At 41.2% G+C, this 21,011-nt stretch overlaps 1 protein-coding gene across 1 annotated transcript in view; it reads left to right on the plus strand.

The window, feature by feature from the left end:
• trdn (triadin) overlaps positions 1-21,011 on the plus strand; it is a 559,007-nt gene that overhangs the window by 107,281 nt on the left and 430,715 nt on the right. Inside the window, exons 6-8 of the mRNA XM_072251580.1 lie at positions 876-905; positions 11,136-11,165; positions 16,377-16,406. Of these exons, the coding sequence (XP_072107681.1) occupies positions 876-905; positions 11,136-11,165; positions 16,377-16,406 (90 nt within the window). The remainder of the gene's footprint in view (positions 1-875; positions 906-11,135; positions 11,166-16,376; positions 16,407-21,011) is intronic.

The following is a 21,011-nucleotide window of genomic DNA, read 5'->3' on the forward strand; positions in this document are numbered from 1 at the left end:
GATATGTCTTTGAACTATGTGAGGAAACCAGAACACCCAGAGGAAACCCATATTCTTTTTGTAATGAAGTTTAAAAGGTTTTAAAACAAATTTATGAAATTCTCAGGAAGTTCAAGAACCATCTGGATCACTTATACATTTTACTTCACACTGCTCAGGAATACTTTACCTTTGTTGGGAAGGCTAGGAGTTGTGAAATTCCATAAGACTATAAGACATAGGAATAGAATTAGGCCATTCAGCCCATCACACTGAAGGTGACTTTACTGTTGCATTTTCAGTGCACTGTGGAAAGAGATAGGGATCATACTCACAAACTGTACTGCTGCCATGCCCAAAATAGATTGATTACATTCTTATCAATTGTAACAACAGGAAGTGATAAATAGTTATTTCATTTGTAGATTGGAACTCCAAAATATTTGTAAAAATACTGCTTTAAAACAATGGTCCATTAATTTTCTACTGATGATACACATTTTTTAAATTTGGAATTTGAAATTTGTATTACTTTTTCAAATTTGAGAATATGTAATATTCTGAAAAATAGTTAACTTTCTCTTTAATATGAATCCAAAGTGGGCATGAAGAGATAGATTTTTTTCATTAATGATTTTATTCCATTCTTTTCTGAGGAGGAAGTGTTGAGATGCTTAACTGCTTATGTGTTGCATGCACATTCTGTGGATATAGCAGAAAATAGAGAACTCAATAATATTTTGGAATTTTAATCTTAATTATTCCAAGTCATTGTTATTTTTAGCATGTTATTCTGTTGGATGATTATAGATTTGTGTAATATTTTGACGCCCTAATCTTGTGTTTATCCGCACAACATAATTACTCCAGCTCATCTTGTCTTTATTCTGGTTTAGGTGAAATTGAATCTCAGACAAAAAAGAAAGGTGGGTGATTTACAGCATTACATGTGCACACTGAAAACAGAGACAATTTGAAATGTTGTTAGTGGTGCCATTTTCAAGTTTCAAGTCAGCTGAACACTGCATGAGCGACATGGGGTCTTTTCATGGGGCAATTTAACCTTAACTAGATTGTACTTGTAATAATTAACTGACAGACCCTTAATGCTTTGTTAACCATAACGCACAATGCCTTCAGAGGCCAGAGGAAATGCAGAATTTCTGAAAGCATTGCTTTGTAAAACACGAGCGGTCCAGATTCTTAGTGCACTGCTCATTAGATTTTTCAAGCTGTAATTAATTATATTAAAAATGGTGCTGAGGAAGTCTCTAATACTTGCTATATTTCAAAAGAGACAGGATGAAATAATTATATCGGAGGAACATGATGATTTTGCCAAAATATAAAATTATGTAAAGTAGCGGTACTTTAGTATAAGAAACATATGATTTATTCAAAAATATATTATCCACAGACTGTACTGAATCTGTAAGAAAATAAATAACTGCATCATTTTCATAGGAGATTTCTAACCCTCCTTGATCCTGCCTCTGATATCTGCTGGGTGTGACTTTGTATCAGCAGAACACAATTAGGCATTGCTTATTAGCTTTTTGTAAAGTTAGAAAAATCTATTCTTGAATCATTTTCAGGGTTTGCAATATTATTTATTTAAATATTATTTGCTTTAAATAATGAAATGCTGAGTAGCTTAGAGTTCAAAGTTCAAAATAAATTTATTATCTATGTGTATGCCACCATATATAGTATCTTGAAATTTATTTTTTTGCAGGCATTCACAATAGAACAAAGAAACACAATGGAATTGAGAAATAGCTACACACAAAGACTGACAAACAACCAATGTGCAAAAGAAGACAAACTACTGAAATACATAAATAAATAATACTGGGAACGTAAATTGTAGAGTACTTGAAAGTGAGTCGATAGGTTCAGGACCCTGATGGTTGAAGGGTAATAATTATTCCTGAACCTGGTGGTGTGGGTCTGAAGGCTTCTGTGCCTCCTTCCCAATGGCAGCAGTGAGAAGAACGCATCCATTTCCAACACCTCCCTCTCCTTTCTCGAATTCTCTGTCTCTATCTCTGGTAACAGCTTATCCACTGATGTCTTTTATAAACCCACTGACTCTCACAGCTACCTGGACTATACCTCTTCCTTGTAAAAATGCCATCTCCTTCTCTCAATTCCTCCACATCTGCTCTCAGGATGAGGCTTTCCTTTCAAGAACCAAGGAGATGTCCTTCTTCTTCAAGTAAAGGGGCTTTCCTTCCTTCACCTTCAACGCTGTCCTCAACTGCATCTCTTCCATTTCACACATTGCTTCCCTCACCCCATCATCCCACCACCTCTCCAAGGATAGGGGTCCTCTTGTCCTCATCTAACAGCCTCCATGTCCAGCACATAATTCTCCGTAACTTCCGCCATCTCCAAAGGGATCCCACTACCACATACATAATTCCCTCCCACCCCCACCCCCACTTTCTGCTTTCTTCTGGGATGACTCCCTTCGTGACTCCCTTGTCCATTCATCCCTCCCACTGATCTTCTTCCTGGCACTTATCCTTGCAAGCTGAACAAGTGTCACACCTGACCCCACATCTCCTCCCTCACTACCATTCAGGGCCCGAACAGTCCTTCCAGGTGAGGCGACACTACTTGTGAGTCCAATGGGGACACTCCTACTGTATCCTGGTGTGGCCTCCTGTATATTGGTAAGACCAGAGGTAGATTGGGAGACCGCTTTGCTCAGCATCTATGCTCCGTCCATCAGAAAAAGTGGGATCTCTCAGTGGCCACCCATTTAAATTCCACTTCCCCATCCTATTCTGAAATGTCAGTCCATGGTCTCCTCTATTGCCACGAGGTCACGCTCAGGTTGGAGGAGCAACACTTTATATTCTGTCTGGATAGCATGCAACTTGATGGCGTGGACATTGATATCTCAAACTTCCATTAATCCCCCCCTTCACATTCCCCATTCCCACTTCCCTCTCTCTACTTATCTCCTTACCTACCCATCACCACCCTCTGGTGCTCCTCCCTCTTCTCTTCCTTCCATGGCCTTCTGTCCTCCCCTATCAGATTTCCCCTTCTCCAGCCCTTTAGCTTTTTCACCAATTAATTTCCCAGCTCTTTACTTCACTCTTCTCCCCCTTCCAGTTTCACCTATCGCCTTCTGTTTCTTCTTCCTTTCCTCCCACATTCTTCCTCTGACTTCTCATCTTTTTTTTCCAGTCTTCATGGAGGGCCTTGGCCCGAAACATTGACTTTTTACTCATTTCCATAGATGCTGCCTGGCCTCCTGAGTTTCTCCAGCATTTTGTGTGTGTTGCATGGATTTCCAGCTTTTGGAGAATTTCTCTTGTTTGTGAGAAGAGATCATGGCCTGGATGGTGGAGGCCCTTGTTGATGGATGCTACTTTCTTGCTCCTTGTAGTTGTGCTCAACTGTGGGGAGGGCTTTTCCTGTGACGGACTGATCTGTACCCTCTATTTTTTGTTGATGTTTCCGTTCATGGGTACTGGCTTTTCCATACCAGGCCATGATGCAACCAGTCAGGATATTCTCCGCTGTGCATGTATAGAAAATTTTCAAAGCCTTAGATGACGTGCCAAGTCTGTGCAAACTTCTAAGAAAGTAGATGTGCAGCAGTGCCTTCTTTATAATGGCACTACGTGCTGGCCCCAGGACATATCCTCTGAAATGTTATTACAATAGAAAACTATCCCTCAGGATGCACTGCTGGATTTCCTCAGGGTGGTATTCTGGGCCTGAACTTCACCAATGACCTTACTTCCACTGTCAGCATCTCTGCTGATTATAGATCATTGATCAACTACACTTGCGTCTCCTTAGTAAATGAAGCAGCCTATGTGGAAGATGTAGAGAATATACAGACATGGGAAAGTACTGACCAATTCCAACATGCAATATCATTGTGGAGTTCCTCACCATCAACATCTTGGGGTTTCTGTCGAACAGAAGTTCACCCAAGCCAGCCACATAAATACGAGAGACTGAAGGTCAGATGAGCATCCTGCGATTACTGAATTATCTCCTGACATTGTAAAACCTTTTTCCCACCTGCAAGGTGGACGTGAGGTGCACAAGGGAAGACTCACAATTCAGTTAGATGAATGCATGTCCAACAATGCTCTGTTTAAACTGTACTCTATCTAACTTTATCACCTTCCAAATTTAAAATCACCATTGCGAATGTAACAGGTGCCTGGGAATGTCACCATTCATACTTTCCCTTTTAAGTTACACTCTATCTTTGATCATATATCACCCTCCCTTCATTGCTACTGAGACATATAAAAACTGAATTAAACTATTAACAAATTTAAGTCATAAGAATTAAAACATAAACACATTGGTACATGATTTACGACATTTAAGCAAACTTATTTAATTAAAATCTAAATTATTTAATGCTATTTATGTCTTCTAAAGGTATTTAACTCTTTGGAAGTTATTGAGATTGCAATCCATTCAATTCAAAAGTGTCAAGTGGCTGTTCCAATCCAAGTTTAACTTAGCATGGCCTCAGCAGACACATTCATCATTCTGATTACTGGAAACGTTTGGCTCCATTACTGCTAGAATCCATGAGGATTCAGTGCCAGAATGCAGTCAGCAAAGTTCCACTGCCGATGGTCTTTGAATATCTGGACAGCAAAAGTGCGTACAGCTGGCTGCACTTAATCATCTATAGCATGGCATTCAATACCATCATCCTGTCAAAACTAATTAATAAGTTTTAAGACCTTGGCCACAATTCCTCCTTGTGCAATTGGATCCTCAATTTCCTCATTTACAGTCCCCAGACTGTTGGGATTGGCAACATCTCCACAATCTCCATCAGCACAGGTGCTCACAAAACCGTGTGCTCAGGCCCCTGCTCTGCTCACTTTACACTTACGATGTGTGCCGAAGCACAGCTCCAATGCCATATCCAATTTTGCTGGCGACACCACTGTTGTAGGCCGAATCAAAAGTGATGATGAATCAGCATATAGGAGGGAGACTGAAAATCTGGCTGAGTGGTACTACAACAGCAACCTCTTATGCAATACCAGCAAGTCTCAGGAGCTGATTATAGACTTCAGAAGGAGGAAACCAGAGGTGTATGAGCCAGTCCTCATTGGAGGATCAGATGTGGAGAGGTTAGCAACTTTAAATTCTACAGGGTTACCATTTTGGAGGGCCAAGCACATGAGTGCGATTATGAAGAAAGCACAACAGCACTTCTACTTCCTTAGAAGTTTGCGAGGATTCAGCATGATATCTAAAACTTCGACAAACCTCTACAACTGTACAGTGGAGGGTACATTGTCTGGCTGCATTACAGCCTGGTTTGGAAACACAAATGCCCTTGAAAAGAAAATCCGACAAAATGTAGTGGATATGGCCCAGTCCATCATGGGTAATGCCCTTCCCACCATTGAGCACATTGACACTAAGTGTTGTCACAGGAAAGTAGAATCCATCATCAGGGACAGCCACCACCCAGGTCATACTCTCTTCTTGCTGCTGACATCAGGACGAAGGTAAGGGAGCCTCAGGACTCACACTACCAGGTTCAGGAACAGTTTTTATTCCTCAACCAAAGGGGATATGTTAACTCAACTTTATTTGCCTCATCATTGAAATGTTCCCACAACCTATGGACCCATTTTCAAGGACTCTTCATCTCAAGTTCTCAATAATTATTGCTTATTTGCTATTATTATTTCTTTCTTTTTGTATTTGTGCAGTTTGTTGTCTTCTGCAAACTGGCTGAATGCCACCATTGATGTGATCTTTCATTGATAGTTATATTGGTTTTATTGAGGATGCCCATAAGAAAGTGAACCTCGGGTGTACACGATGACATACCTGTACTTAGATAATAAATTTACTTTGAGCTTTGAAGGATGTTCAGAGCATGCAGACAGTTTGCATTTCTCAGGAAGATTAGTGTAAGCACTACATCAATGTCCCCAGAATTTGCGGTCATCATAAGAGTATCCAATATAAATTATATAGATTTATAATGGTCTTCCAATCAAAAGATGCAAGAGACTGTGCAATATTTTGACATTCTGTTGCAAATTTTTATTTTGTTAAGATCAACATCATGCCATTCAGCCTGAAGCCTGATTGTTGTACAAACTTCATACATAAAATGCTTGTGGAACTGTGGTCTTCACCTCATGGGATGTGTTCTTGCAGGGAGACTTCTGGTCACATTTAAGTTATTTCAGACGATGAGTAATACGTACACAATTGAAGTCCCTCCTGCAATTTTAGAACATAGATCATAGAATAGTACAGCACAGTACAGGCCCTTCAGCCCATAGTGTTGTGCCGACCCTTAATTCCTGCCTCCCATATAACCCCCCACCTTAAATTCCTCCATATACCTGTCTAGTGGTCTCTTAAATTTCACTAGCGTATCTGCCTCCACCACTGACTCAGGCAGTGCATTCCATGCACCAACCACTCTCTGAGTAAAAAACCTTCCTCTAATATCCCCCTTGAACTTCCCACCCCTTACCTTAGAGCCATGTCCTCTTGTATTGAGCAGTGGTGCCCTGGGGAAGAGGCGCTGGCTATCCACTCTATCTATTCCTCTTATTATCTTGTATACCTCTATCATGTCTCCTCTCATCCTCCTTCTCTCCAAAGAGTAAAGTCCTAGCTCCCTTAATCTCTGATCATAATGCATACTCCCTAAACCAGGCAGCATCCTGGTAAATCTACTCTGTACCCTTTCCAATGCTTCCACATCCTTCCTATAGTGAGGCCACCAGAACTGGACACAGTACTCCAAGTGTGGCCTAACCAAAGTTTTATAGAGCTGCATCATTACCCCACGACTCTTAAAATCTATCCCTTGACTTATGAAAGCTAACACTCCATAAGTTTTCTTAACTACCCTATCTACCTGTGAGGCAACTTTCAGGGATCTGGGGATACGTACCCCCAGATCCCTCTGCTCCTCCACACTACCAAGTATCCTGCCATATACTTTGTACTTTGCCTTGGAGTTTGTCCTTCCAAAGTGTACAACCTCACACTTCTCTGGGTTGAACTCCATCTGCCACTTCTCAGCCCACTTCTGCATCCTATCAATGTCTCTCTGCAATCTTCGACAATCCTCTACACTATCTACAACACCAGCAACCTTTGTGTCGTCTGCAAACTTGCCAACCCACCCTTCCAACCCCACATCCAGCTCATTAATAAAAAATCACGAAAAGTAGAGATCCCAGAACCGATCCTTGTGGGACACCACTAGTCACAACCCTCCAATCCAAATGTACTCCCTCCACCACGACCCTCTGCTTTCTGCAGGCAAGCCAATTCTGAATCCACCTGGCCAAACTTCCCTGGATCCCATGCCCTCTGACTTTCTGAATAAGCCCACCATGTGGAACCTTGTCAAATGCCTTAATAAAATCCATATAGATCACATCCACTGCACTACCCTCATCTATATGCTTGGTCACTTCCTCAAGGAACTCCATCAGACTTGTTAGACATGATCTGCCCTTCACAAAGCCATGCTGACTGTCCCTGATCAGACCATGATTCTTCAAATGCCCATAGATCCTATCTCTAAGAATCTTTTCCAACAGCTTTCCCATCACAGATGTAAGGCTCACTGGTCTATAATTACCCGGACTATCTCTACTACCTTTTTTGAACAAGGGGACAACACTCGCCTCCCTCCAATCCTCCGGTACCATCCCGTGGACAACGGGGACATAAAGATGCTAGCCAGAGGCTCAGCAATCTCTTCCCTCGCCTTGTGGAGCAACCTGGGGAATATTCCATCAGGCCCCAGGGACTTATCCGTCCTAATGTATTTTAACAACTCCAACACCTCTTCTCCCTTAATATCAACATGTTCCAGAACATCAACCTCGCTCATATTGTCCTCACCATCATCAAGTTCCCTCTCATTGGTGAATACCGAAGAGAAGTATTCATTGAGGACCTCGCTCACTTCCACAGCCTCTAGGCACATCTTCCCACCTTTATCTCTAATTGGTCCTACCTTCACTCCTGTCATCCTTTTTTTTCTTCACATAATTGAAAAGTGTTTTGGGGTTTTCCTTTACCCTACTCGCCAAGGCCTTCTCATGCCCCCTTCTTGCTCTTCTCAGCCCCTTCTTAAGCTCCTTTCTTGCTACACTATATTCCTCAATAGACCCATCTGAAGCTTGCTTCATAAACTTCATGTATGCTGTCTTCTTCCACCTGACTAGATTTTCCACCTCACTTGTCACCCATGGTTCCTTCACCCTTCCATTCTTTACCTTCTTCACTGGGACAAATTTATCCCTAACATCCTGCAAGAGATCCCGAAACATCGACTACATGTCCATAGTACATTTCCCTGCAAAAACATCATCCCAATTCACACCTGCAAGTTCTAGTCTTATAGCCTCATAATTTGCCCTTCCCCGATTAAAAAATTTCCTGTCCTCTCTGATTCTATCCTTTTCCATGATAATGCTAAAGGCCAGGGAGCGGTGGTCACTGTCCCCCAGATGCTCACCTACTGAGAGATCTGTGACCTGACCCGGTTCGTTACCTAATACTAGAACTAGTATGGCATTCCCCCTGGTCAGCCTGTTAACATACTGTGACAGGAATCCGTCCTGGATGCACTTAACAAACTCTGCCTCATCTAAACCATTGGAACTAATCAGGTGCCAATCAATATTAGGGATGTTAAAGTCACCCATGGTAACAACCCTGTTATTTTTGTACTGTCCAAAATCTGCCTCCCAATCTGCTCCTCGGTATCTCTGCTGCTACCAGGGGGCTTATAGAATACTCTCAATAGAGTAACTGCTCCTTTACTGTTCCTGACTTCTACCCATACTGATTCAAAAGAGGATCCTGCTACATTACCCACCCTTTCTGTAGCTGTAATAGTATCCCTGACTAGTAATGCCAACCCTCCTTCCCTCCCCCCCCCCCATCCCTTTTAAAGCACTGAAATCGAGGAATATTGAGAATCCATTCCTGCCCTGGTGCCAGCCAAGTCTCTGTAATGGCCACTACATCATAATTCCATGTATGTATCCAAGCTCTCAGTTCATCACCTTTGTTCCTGATGCTTCTTGCATTGAAGTACATGCACTTTAGCCCTTCTACCTTACCATTACACCCTTTATTCTGTTTCTCTTTCTTCAAAGCCTCTTTATATTTTTGATCTGGCTTTATTCCATGCATTATACTTGCAGTTCTCGCATGACCTTTATCCTCCTCGACCTCACTATCTGCCCTAACACTCTGGTTCCCCTCCCCCTATAAATTTAGTTTAAACCCCCTGGAGCAGCACTAGCAAACCTTCCCGCAAGGATGTTAGTCCCCCTCCAGTTCAGGTGCGACCCGTTCTGTCGGAACAGGTCCCATCTTCCCTGGAACAAGGCCCAATTGTCCAGAAACATGAAGCCCTCCCTCCTGCACCAACTCCTTAGCCACGTATTTAGCTGCATTATCGTCCTATTTCTAGCCTCACTAGCACGTGGCACGGGTAGCAATCCTGAGATTGCAACCTTGGAGGTCCTGTCCTTCAACTTTGCACCTAACTTCCTAAATTCTCTTTGCAGGACCTCCTCTTTCTTCCTATCCACGTCACTGGTCCCTACATGGACCATGACATCTGGCTGCTCACGCTCCCTCTTGAGAATACCGAGAACTCGATCCGAGATATTGCAGACCCTGGCACCAGGGAGGCAACAGACCATCCGGAATTCTCGATCTCTTCCACAGAACCTCTTATCTGTTCCCCCAACTATCGAATCGCCCATGTTTATGAGTGTGAGATACTTGTGACGATCATCATCTGCTTTTACTTAAAGGCCACATTCTACGTTCCTATCCGGGCTACGGTGAGAAAGCCTGGCAGTGAAGTTCCACCAGCATTGTTACTGCAATCATTCTTCTTGAAGTAAAGTGCATTTTTTTTAAAGTCCACGGGGCAATGAGCTCCTCAGACATTTGTCCCTCATGCCCATCCCTCCACAGCCAAGGTTGTATGATATCCGTGGCTCCCTGACTCCTTGCCACAAATCTGCACCAAAGTGAGTTCAGTAAATCCAGCTGCGAATCCATTTGTATTCATCACATTTTGAGTTTTCTGAGATATAACCATGCTTGTATGTAATTTAAGGATAATCACGCCAATCAATTTAGGCATTCCAAACATCCAAAGACAGAAATAATTGATCAATTAATCAATTAATCTATTTTGTGGTGGTTGATAGTGAAGCACCTTCAATAACTCCGAAAGACTGAAGTAAAGCAAATACTGAAAGGCTTTTATTTGTAGTAAAATACGACTTCCATGCTAAGTGACTGCCCCCAGACTGAGGGGGAGGAGCAAGGTGAAATCACCTTTATTCAGGGGTCTGTGGGAGGAGCCACAGGGGCAGTCAGCAGAGGGGCGTGCCCAGACAGTTAACCCAGTTACAACATATATATGGTTTACCACAGATGGAGAAGTGTTAGGCATAATACACAAGATATTCTAATAACATCTATATTCACTTGAGAGACAGATTGGAGTTTCAACCTAGCAGCTCTCACTGAAACCTTGTTCTAGTCCAATGGACATAGCTGCTCTTCATTTCTTATTCAATTTCACTCAAAAATATTGATTCACATGTTAACTTTCCACGTATCGCTTAACTAGTCAATGCAAGCTCTATAAGTATTGAAGCTCCGTAAGTACTGAAACCTTGAAAATTTTGTGCCAAACATAAATCTTTTGGAAGTAGAGTGCCCTGAAGTCTGTATATTATTCCTGATCATTTTTATACTCAAGTCCTCTATTTGCAAAGCCAAACATATTACTTTAATTAATTTTAGCTTTTTGATTAACTTTAAATCTTTTACGTTCCACGGAAGCTTTGACAATTAGACTTGATGTGTGCTTTACTGTTGCCTGAAGATCCCATTTCCCAAATGTTCCATATGCCAACTTTATTCTGGTTGAAGTGAAATTTGCCCCATTCTAGTATCTTAAATTGAATTCCATAAATTATAATTTTGCAACATTATAAGTAATTTTGCTTTATATGGATGGATTTTGAAAATGTATTTAAATAAGTAATGGTCTAATTATATACTTAATTGTGATATTAAATGATGGTTATTTTTCTCTTTTTTTTTATCTATTTTAGGAGTTTATCACCCCCCAGCTAAACAAAAAGGTTGGTAATCTCACTGTAAAAAAATTTATTGGTCTTATTGGTAAAATTAATCTCAATGCTTAGTGATCTGAATTCTTAGTCATTAATTACTGAAAGAAAGCCATATGTAGACATATTGAATTAGGATGGAATTGCACCAACTGTACAAACTTAACTGTCTTCAATTTAATTTCTCAAATTTATTTGAATGCAGATTAACTAGAATAAATGTGTTTAAGTCTTGTTCAGATCTTTTCTGCAAACTGATGGTATCAGAATCAGGTTTAATATTGTCGGTATATGTTGTTAACTTTACAGCAGCAGTAAAATGCAATGCAAGATAATAGAGAAAAAAACTGTGAATTACAGTAAATGTATATAGTTAAATAAATAGTGCAAAAATAGGGAATTAAAAAAGTAGCGAGGTGGGTTCAATGTCCATTCAGAAATTGAAGGGCAGAGGGAAAGAAGCTGTTCCTGGATCACTGAGTGTGTGCCTTTAGGCTTCTGTACCTCCTACCTGATGGTAGCAATGAGAATAGAATATGCCCTTTTCTATTTTTTAAATATCCTTGCATGCATATGCATTCTTTTTACAATCATAGAACCTGGAATATTACAGCACAATACAGGCCCCTTAAGCCCATAATAACTTTATAACCTACTCCAAGATCAACCTAATCCTTCCCTCCCACAGAACCCCACATTTTCTCTCATCCATTTACTTATCTAAAAGTCTCTTAAATGTCCCTAATGTATATGCATGGAGGTGGGGTGGAGATACATTTCTTCTAAAGGAAGTGCAGGGTGCTCCTTTTCTCTGCTAGCCTGTAGGTCACCCTCGGGCAAAGTGTAGCATCTGCTTTGCCCCTCAGTCAGGGTCGTGTGAAGCCATGGCAGGAGGTGGTGGATGGTTATATGAGCAGTTGATTCGTATCACATCCAGGTTATGTGACCACTAATGCCAGGCAGGCAATCTCTGGAGAGATAATGGTTGGGTGTGGATAATTTACACCTGTCTTGTAAGGACTTTGCGCAGAAGAAGGCAATGGCAAACCACTTCTGCAGAAAAATTTGCCGAGAACAGTCATGGTAATGGAAAGACCATGATCGTCCATGTCATACAACACAGCACATAACTAATGAACCAATATATCTGTCTCTAACACCACTCCTGACAGTGCGTTCCATGCGCTTACCGGTCTTTGTATAAAAAAAAACCTAACTTTGCCATCTCCCCAGATACTTCCCTGGAATTATCTTAAAAATTGTGTCCTCTCCTATTAGCCATGGCTGTCCTAGGGAAAAAAGACACTGACTGTTCATTCTCTCTATGCCTGGTAACATCTTATGCACCTTTAATAAGTCACCTGTCATCCTCCTTTGCACCAAAGAGAAAAATCTCATTTAATTTTGCCCTAAAACCTTCACATTGTCTGAGCAGGAAAAGATGAAGTTGTATGGTTCATTTTCACTTCTGCAAGGATCCAAAAGGGATATAGATTTCAATCTAGGATGGAGGAATTGAACTCATGAACTTTATTTGTAAGAGCTGCCAGTTCATATCACACTCTACATGTAGCCTGGCTATTTTGTAGGGGAAAGAATGTTGGACATTAATACAACTTTTCTCACATTACCAACTGAAAAGAAGGACACATAATAGCACCTGGGTACAAGGAACTTGTCAAGGGCCTGGTTTGATTGCTAAAGAATCCAGATGATACAACTATATCTAACATCATTGTGCAGTAACTGATTTTGCCCTATTCATCTATTTCCCACACTTCCTGCAGCATAAACCAAACTAATTTTCTCTCTTCACCACTTCTAATGTAGGGCCTTTAACCTTCAATCTGACCTTAAACTTTGACAAACTTCGATAGATGTATGGTGGAGAGTATATTGACTGGTTGCATCACATCCTGGTATGGAAACACCAATGCCCATGATCGGAAAATCCAACAGAGAGTGGTGGATACAGCCCAGTCCATCACAGGAAAAGCCCTCCCCACCATTGGGCACACCTACATGGAGCACTGTTGCAGAAAAGCTGCATCCATTATCAAGGATCCCCACCATCCAAGCCATGCTCTCTTTTCCCTGCTGCCGTCTTGAAGAAAGTACAGGAGCCTCAGGGCTCACATAGTCATAGTCATAGCCATAGTCATACTTTATTGATCCCGGGGGAAATTGGTTTTCTTTACAGTTGCACCATAAATAATAAACAGTAATAAACCATAAATAGTTAAATAGTAAAAAGTAAATTATGCTGGGAAATAAGTCCAGGACCAGCCTATTGGCTCAGGGTGTCTGACCCTCCAAGGGAGGAGTTGTAAAGTTTGATAGCCACAGGCAGGAATGACTTCCTATGACGCTCTGTTTTGCATCTCGGTGGAATGAGTCTCTGGCTGAATGTACTCCTGTGCCCACCCAGTACATTATGTAGTGGATGGGAGACATTGTCCAAGACGGCATGCAACTTAGACAGCATCCCCTTTTCAGACACCACCGTCAGAGAGCCCAGTTCCATCCCCACAACATCACTGGCCTTACGAATGAGTTTGTTGATTCTGTAGGGGTCTGCTACCTTCAGCCTGCTGCCCCAGCCCACAACAGCAAACATGATAGCACTGGCCACCACAGACTCGTAGAACATCCTCAGCGTCGTCCGGCAGATGTTAAAGGACCTCACACCACCGGGTTCAGGAAGTTACAACCCTCAACCATCATGCTCTTGAACCAGTGGAGATAACATCACTCAACTTCACTTGCCCCATCCCAGACCTGTTCCCACAACCTATGGACTCACCTTCAAGGACTCTTCATCTCATGTTCTGAATATTTATTGCTTATTTATTTATTATTATTTCTTTTATTCTTCTTTTGTCCTTGCACCACTTGTTGCCTTTTGCACATCGGTTGTTTGTCTGTCCTGTTGGGTGCTGTTTGTCATTGATTCTTTTATGTTTGTTAGATTTACTGACTATAATTACTTAGCATTTGAATGGAATTCATCAGAAAGCATTTGGCCATCTTTGGGAATTATATTTCCAAAGTTAGTTCATTAGTTCTTGAATGAGGATTTCCTGCTCCTAATTATTTTTTGTTACCTTACATTTCCCAGGATAAATAATTCCATGAAGATAACTGCTTTGGGAATTATTTAAATCTGGTATATATTTTGTTATAAATAAATAGTGGAATGTTATTGATTTTATTGAGAGCAAGTAAATGTTTTGTTTTGACATATCTGGAGGAAGACTATAACTGCATGAGATTTACAGAGGTTTGGAAAATTCAACCATGGGAATTCTGAAATAGGTTTAAATATACCAGAACAAAATTGCTTGCCAACATAAACCAGTATTTCTGACATTCCTAGTCCTAATGATGAGTCATGGACCCTGAATGTTGACTGCTTGCTTCTCTTTCATAGATGCTGCCTAATTGGCTGGCTTATATCAGCATTTTTTGTTTTGGTTTCAAACTTCCAACATCTGAAATTGGAAAGAAAAATCTATATACTATATAGCAGCATAGAAACATGGAAAATATTATCTTGCTATCTTGACAATTGTACTCTACAAGAACTCTCTCTTATGAGTCGAACTGTGATTATTTTTCATTGGACTGGAAAATACGTGCTGGGGTCTTTGAAAAGCATTAAGTTAGATAAGTCGCTGAAACCAGATGAGATATACCTCAGGCTACTGTGGGAAGTGAGGAAGGAGATTCTGAGCTTCTTGCAATGATCCATGTGTTATCAATAAGGACAGGAGAAATACCGGAGGATGAGAGGTTTGCAAATGTTGTTCCTTTGTTCAAGAAAGGTAGAGATAACCCAGGAAATTATAGACCAGCGAGTCTAACTTCAGTGGTGGGCAATTTGTTGGACAAGATCCTGAGAGGCAAGATTTAGGAGCATTTGGAGAGACATAATCTGATTAGGGGTAGTCAGCATGGTTTTGTCAAGGGCAGGTCATGCATTTCAAGCCTGATGGAATTCTTTGAGGATTTAACAAAATACATTGATGAAGGTAGAGCAGTGGATGGCGAGTATACGGATTTCAGTAAGGTATTTGATAAGGTTCTCCATACAAGGCTCCTTCAGAAAGTAATGAGGCATTGGATCCAAGGAGACCTTGCTGTGTGCATCCAGAATTGGCTTGCCCACAGAAGCCAAAGGGTGGTTGTGGATGGTTTGTATTCTGCAAGAAGGATGGTGGCCAGTGGTGTTCTGCAGGGATCCATTCTGGGACCCCTCCTCTTTGTGATTTTTATAAATGACCTGGATGAAGAAGTAGAAGGGTTGGATAGTAAGTTTGCTGATGACACAAAGGTTGGGGATGTTGTGGATAGTCTGGAAGGTTGTCAGAGGTTACAGCAGGACATTGATAGGATGCAGAACTGTACTGAGAAGTGGCAGATGGACTTCAACCCAGATAAGCGTGAACTAGTTCAATTTGGAAGGTCAAATTTGAAGACAGAATATAATACTAATGGTAAGACTCTTGGCAGTGTGGAGGATCAGCGAGATCTTGGCATCTGAGTCCATAGGAAACACAAAGCTGCTGCACAGGTTGCCGGTGTTGTTAAGAGGGCTTATGGTGTGTTGACATTTATTAATCATGCGATTGAGTTCAAGATCTGTGAGGTAATTTTACAACTATGTAAGATCTTGGTCGGACCCCACTTGGAGTACTGTGTTCAGTTCTGGTCACCTCACTACAGGAAGTATGTGGAAACTATAGAGAGAGAGTGCAGGGGAGATTTACAAGGATGTTGCCTGGATCGGAGGGTGTTCCTTATGGGAATAGGTTGAGTGAACTTGGCCTTTTCTCCTTGGAGTGACAGAGGATGAGAAGTGAACTGATAGAGGTGTATAAAATGATGAGAGGCATAGTTTTAAGGTGCTTGGTACCGAGGGGATGTCAGGGATAAGATTTTCACACAGAGAGTGGTGGGTGCGTGGAATATACCACTGGCGGCTGTGGCGGAAGTGGATACAATAGGGTCTTTTAAGAGTCTCTTAGGTAGGTACATGGAACTTAAGAAATTAGAGGGCTATGTAGTAGGGAAATTCTAGGTAGTTTCTAGAGTAGGTTACATGGTCGGCACAACATTGTGGGCCGAAGGGCCTGTAATGTGCTGTAGATTTCCATGTTCTAGGACCACCTTCTGGAAATGTCATTTCAAAAAAAAAAACAACAATCTTTTTGTTTTCTCCAGGTGAAACTCATCTTCCATCTAAAAGAAAAGGTTAGTGATTTTTCATCTTTAATATTGTACAATTAAGATTTTTTTAATAGATATTGCCAACCTGAAACTAAAATATCATTGTAATTATTCTGAGTGTCTCAATCGTATTCAGTAGTTTGTAGGATTCTGGTTTTGTTGACTTTATAGTTGTCCTGTTTTGGCTGTCAATGATTAAAAAATATTTAAATTATATATTTTGTATAAAATTGTGCTTATGTGTATGTGAGGTATATAGTAATAATTCAGCTTTCTCAATTATGTGTTACTACAGAACTACTTAGAATGCAGTTATCTTCTTATATGCAGAAGTTTCAGCATTTTTGCTCTTCAGATTTAAAGTATTTCAAAATTCACTCTATATCTCCTGGGCCTTTCAATTTCCAAATTGCCGATTTGCAATTGAACAGTGAAAGGGATCTCATATTTGATTGTCTATTAGTCAGCAGAGGATCTACAACTGAATATTTTCCATGAAACAATGTAGATAAATAACTTCTGCAATTGGCACTGATTTAATTCCATTTGAGCAACAGAGCATTTTTGAATGTTTCTTCTTCTGTGAAGTACCTGCATTTAAGCCTGATATTGATCATTTTCATAAGATTAATAAGTTCTACAATTGATGATACAATTTAGCATTATTATACTAAAAGTAAAGACTTATTTGGATTTGTTATTTTACATTACTTGTAGAAGTACAGAAAGTGACTATTTCAAAGGAGCTTCATTTTTTTACTCTTGTTATTTAATGCAGTATTATGAATATACCAATTTGCTATAAAACTGACTTTATTTGATTGGCTGTACTGCAGTAAACCACTTTATTTTGAATCACAAACAAGAGACAATCTGCAGATGCGGGAAATCCAAGCAACACACACAAAATTCGGGAGGAATTCAGCATGTTAGGCGGCATCTATGGAAGAGGGTACAGTCAACGTTTCGGGTTGAGGCCCTTCAGCAAGGCTTCTAGCATTTTGTGTGTATTGTTCTTTCCATTGAATGAACAAAAGAGATGGTTGTTGACTTCAGGAGGACACGGGACGACCACTCTCCGCTGAACATCGACGACTCCTCCATAGAGATCGTTAAGAGCACCAAATTTCTTGGTGTTCACCTGGCGGAGAATCTCACCTGGTCCCTCAACTTGAGCTCCATAGCAAAGAAAGCCCAGCAGTGTCTGTACTTTCTACGAAGGCTGAGAAAAATCCGTCTCCCAACCCCCTATCCTCACCACATTCTACAGAGGTTGTATTGAGAGCATCCTGAGCAGCTGCATCAATGCCTGGTTCGAAAATTGCACCATCTCGGATCGCAAGGCCCTGCAGTGGATAGTGAGGTCAGCTGAGAAGATTATCGGGGTCTCTCTTCCTGCCATTACAGACATTTACACTACACGCTGCATCCGTAAAGCAAACAGCATTATGAAGGACCCCACGCATCTCTCATACAAACTCTTCTCCTTCCTGCCACCTGGCAAAAGACACCAAGGTATTCAGGCTCTCACAATCAGACTATGTAACAGTTTCTTCCCCCAAGTCATCAGATTCCTCAATACCCAGAGCCTGGACTGACACCAATCTACTGCCCTCTACTGTGCCTATTGTCTTACTTATTATTTATTGTAATGCCTGCACTGTTTTGTGCACTTTATGCAGTCCTGGGTAGGTCTGTAGACTAGTGTAGTTTTTGTGTTGTTTTACGTAGTTCAGTGTAGTTTTTGTATTGTTTCCTGTAGCACCATGGTCCTGAAAAACGTTGTATCGTTTTTACTGTGTACTGCACCAGCAGTTATGGTCGAAATGACAATAAAAAGTGACTTGACTTGACTTGACTTGACTTGACTTGTAATATGTATCAGAGAGTCTGCTTTGTAAGTGTGTTAAGTAATTTTATCTATTCTTATAGAGTAACATTGAGCTATACACACAGTGGCAACTTTATTAGGTATCTCATATCTCTTAAAGTAGCCATTATGTGTATGTTCATAGTCTTCTGCTCCTGTAGCCCATCCACTTCAAAGTCCAAAATGTTGTGTGCTCAGCGATGCTCTTCTGCACACCAGTTGTAACGCATGGTTATTTGAGTTCCGGTGGTTTTCCAGACTGCTGCCCCAGTCTGGCTATTCCCCTCTGACCTGTCTCATTAACAAAGCATTTTTACCCACAGAAATGCCGCTCTTTGGATGTGTTTTTTCGTTTTTCACACCATTCTCTGTAAACCCTAGAGCCGGCTGTGTGTGACAATCCCAGAAGATCAGTCGTTTCTGAGAGAATCAAACCACCCCGTTTTCCACCAATAATCATTGCATGGTCAAAGTCACTTAGATGGCATTTCTTCCCGTTTCTGATGTTTGGTCTGATCAACAACCGGATCTCTTGACCACACCCGCATGTTTTTATGCATTGAGCTGCTGCCAGATGACTAGCTGATTGGATATTTTCATTAACAAGCAGGCGTATAGGTGTTCCTATTAAGGTGGCCATTGAGTGTATTTATAATATTACTCCAGAAGAGTTTTGAACAAACTGAGGTGGGCAATTCACGAGTAAATAGCAAATGTTCATTCCACTTAACAGCAAAATTAACTCAATTTTTGAATGATTAAAGAACTCAGTACTGGTGCTGGTTGATCACCTAGTCAAGCAGTATCATTTCAGCTGTAAATGTAACATCTGCTCGACACTATGGGTGATCACCCAGATATATAACTAACTATCCAATTACAGACCCTAACGTACTGCCAATCATCAGCCCTCCTATTGCGGGACAATCTGATCTCCCATGTCACAATACTCAGCTTCAGGTCTGAGCGCAGTTTGATTCAGTTGTGAATGTGCAATAAGTATTCTATGGTATGAATTAGTTATCCTTCAGCATCAAGTAGAGAGTAACACCAAGATGTTTGATCATATCTGAGCTGAGAAGAAATTGACACAGGCCAGAAGATACAATGATACCTGAAAAAAAATTTAAAACATGTTGTGAGTTGCAGGGGATTAATCATTCCAGCCCCAGGACATAATTGCAAGAGTTTCTCAAGGAGAATTCTTGTTTGGCTATCCTGATTTCAAATCAAATTAAGTTTGATTATCATTCAAATTATACATAGCTGAATGAGACAACGTTCTTCTGGGGCCAAGGTGTAAAAAATTCAAAATAGCAAGCAAACATTCAAAAATAGTGAGTAACATAATGCAAAATAGTGAGCAAAGAAGCATATTCATTTGAAAAAAAAACATATACTGGTCCTGAGTGACAACGTCCAGCAATCGATAGTATGTTCTCCCGGCAATGTACAGACACATGCAATACAGCCTGTTATTCCACTGTTTGAATGTGGGAGGGCGGCACTGACAGGAGATGCCAGGCCCCAGTCGAGCTTGGATGCCATGCCGTAAACGCTTCCGCGACTCTCACCTGGTCTGTAGCAACAGGCAAGGCCGAGGCTTGAGGCCTAGTCAAGTCAAGTCAAGTCACTTCTTATTGTCATTTCGACCACAACTGCTGGTACAGTACACAGTAAAAACGAGACAACATTTTTCAGGACCATGGTGCTACATGAAACAACACAAAAACTACACAGAACTATGTAAAACAACACAAAAATCACACTAGACTACAGACCTACCCAGGACTGCATAAAGTGCACAAAACAGTGCAATATCCCTGCTACAATTGAGGCTACATAGCTCCCACGTCGTCTGTTCCATCACCATTCAAGGGTAACAGGCCTGTGGCAACTTACATTATTGCTGTCCAACAGTCACAAGTGAAATGTACGAGACAATCTCCCACAGTTATACTGTACCAACTTTGATGCTGCTGAGTCGCAGGAAGCAACACGATCTCCAGCTAGGTCAGCTCCTTCGAACTGAAACCAGCTCCTCCAACGCTCCGAATGGCTACTCCGAGATCTCAACCAGCTCCTTCGACACCTTGGCTGACCCCTTTTGACATCTTGGCCGGCTCCGCCACAGACACTAGTCCAGCTACTCCGATCAATGAGCAGCTCACTGATGGAGAAGCTCTGCAGTTACCTGATCTTCTTGGAGTAGAGTTGTCTTTGGAACATAAAAAACACATCTTACAAAGAAAAAGGCACCTTTGGTTGGCCCCGGAGAGGCCATTGTATTCGCACAGCCACCATCTTACTGGATTTGTTTTATCATCTCTTTGGAATTTGATCATTATAGTTGTTTACTGACAATTCCAAGGTGTTCACCTCCACTTACAATTTCTCCAAAAAGGTGATGACAATTTCATCGCTGTCCTGGGAAAAAGGGTGTTGAATGTCCCATCACTCCCCTGGGAAAGTGGTGTTGGCTGTCCCATCACTGCCCTAGGAAAAGGTGTTGACAATCTCATCACTGCCATGCAGAAAAAGTATTGACTGTCCCATCACTCCCCGGGAAAAAGGTGTTGGCTGTCTATTCTTTCTACGCTCATCATATAAGAAGCTTACTAGCCGAGACTTGGCTAGGGATGATAAGTAAGACCTTCGCATTGTTGACAAATATAAAAAAAATCAGTGGCAAATATCAGTTGTCTTGATACTTGAGTTAGATTTTGATAATTATTTTTGAGGATATACGACCGTAAGAT

Source organism: Mobula birostris, chromosome 2 (assembly GCF_030028105.1).
Source record: "Mobula birostris isolate sMobBir1 chromosome 2, sMobBir1.hap1, whole genome shotgun sequence".
Classification (NCBI taxonomy): domain Eukaryota; kingdom Metazoa; phylum Chordata; class Chondrichthyes; order Myliobatiformes; family Myliobatidae; genus Mobula; species Mobula birostris.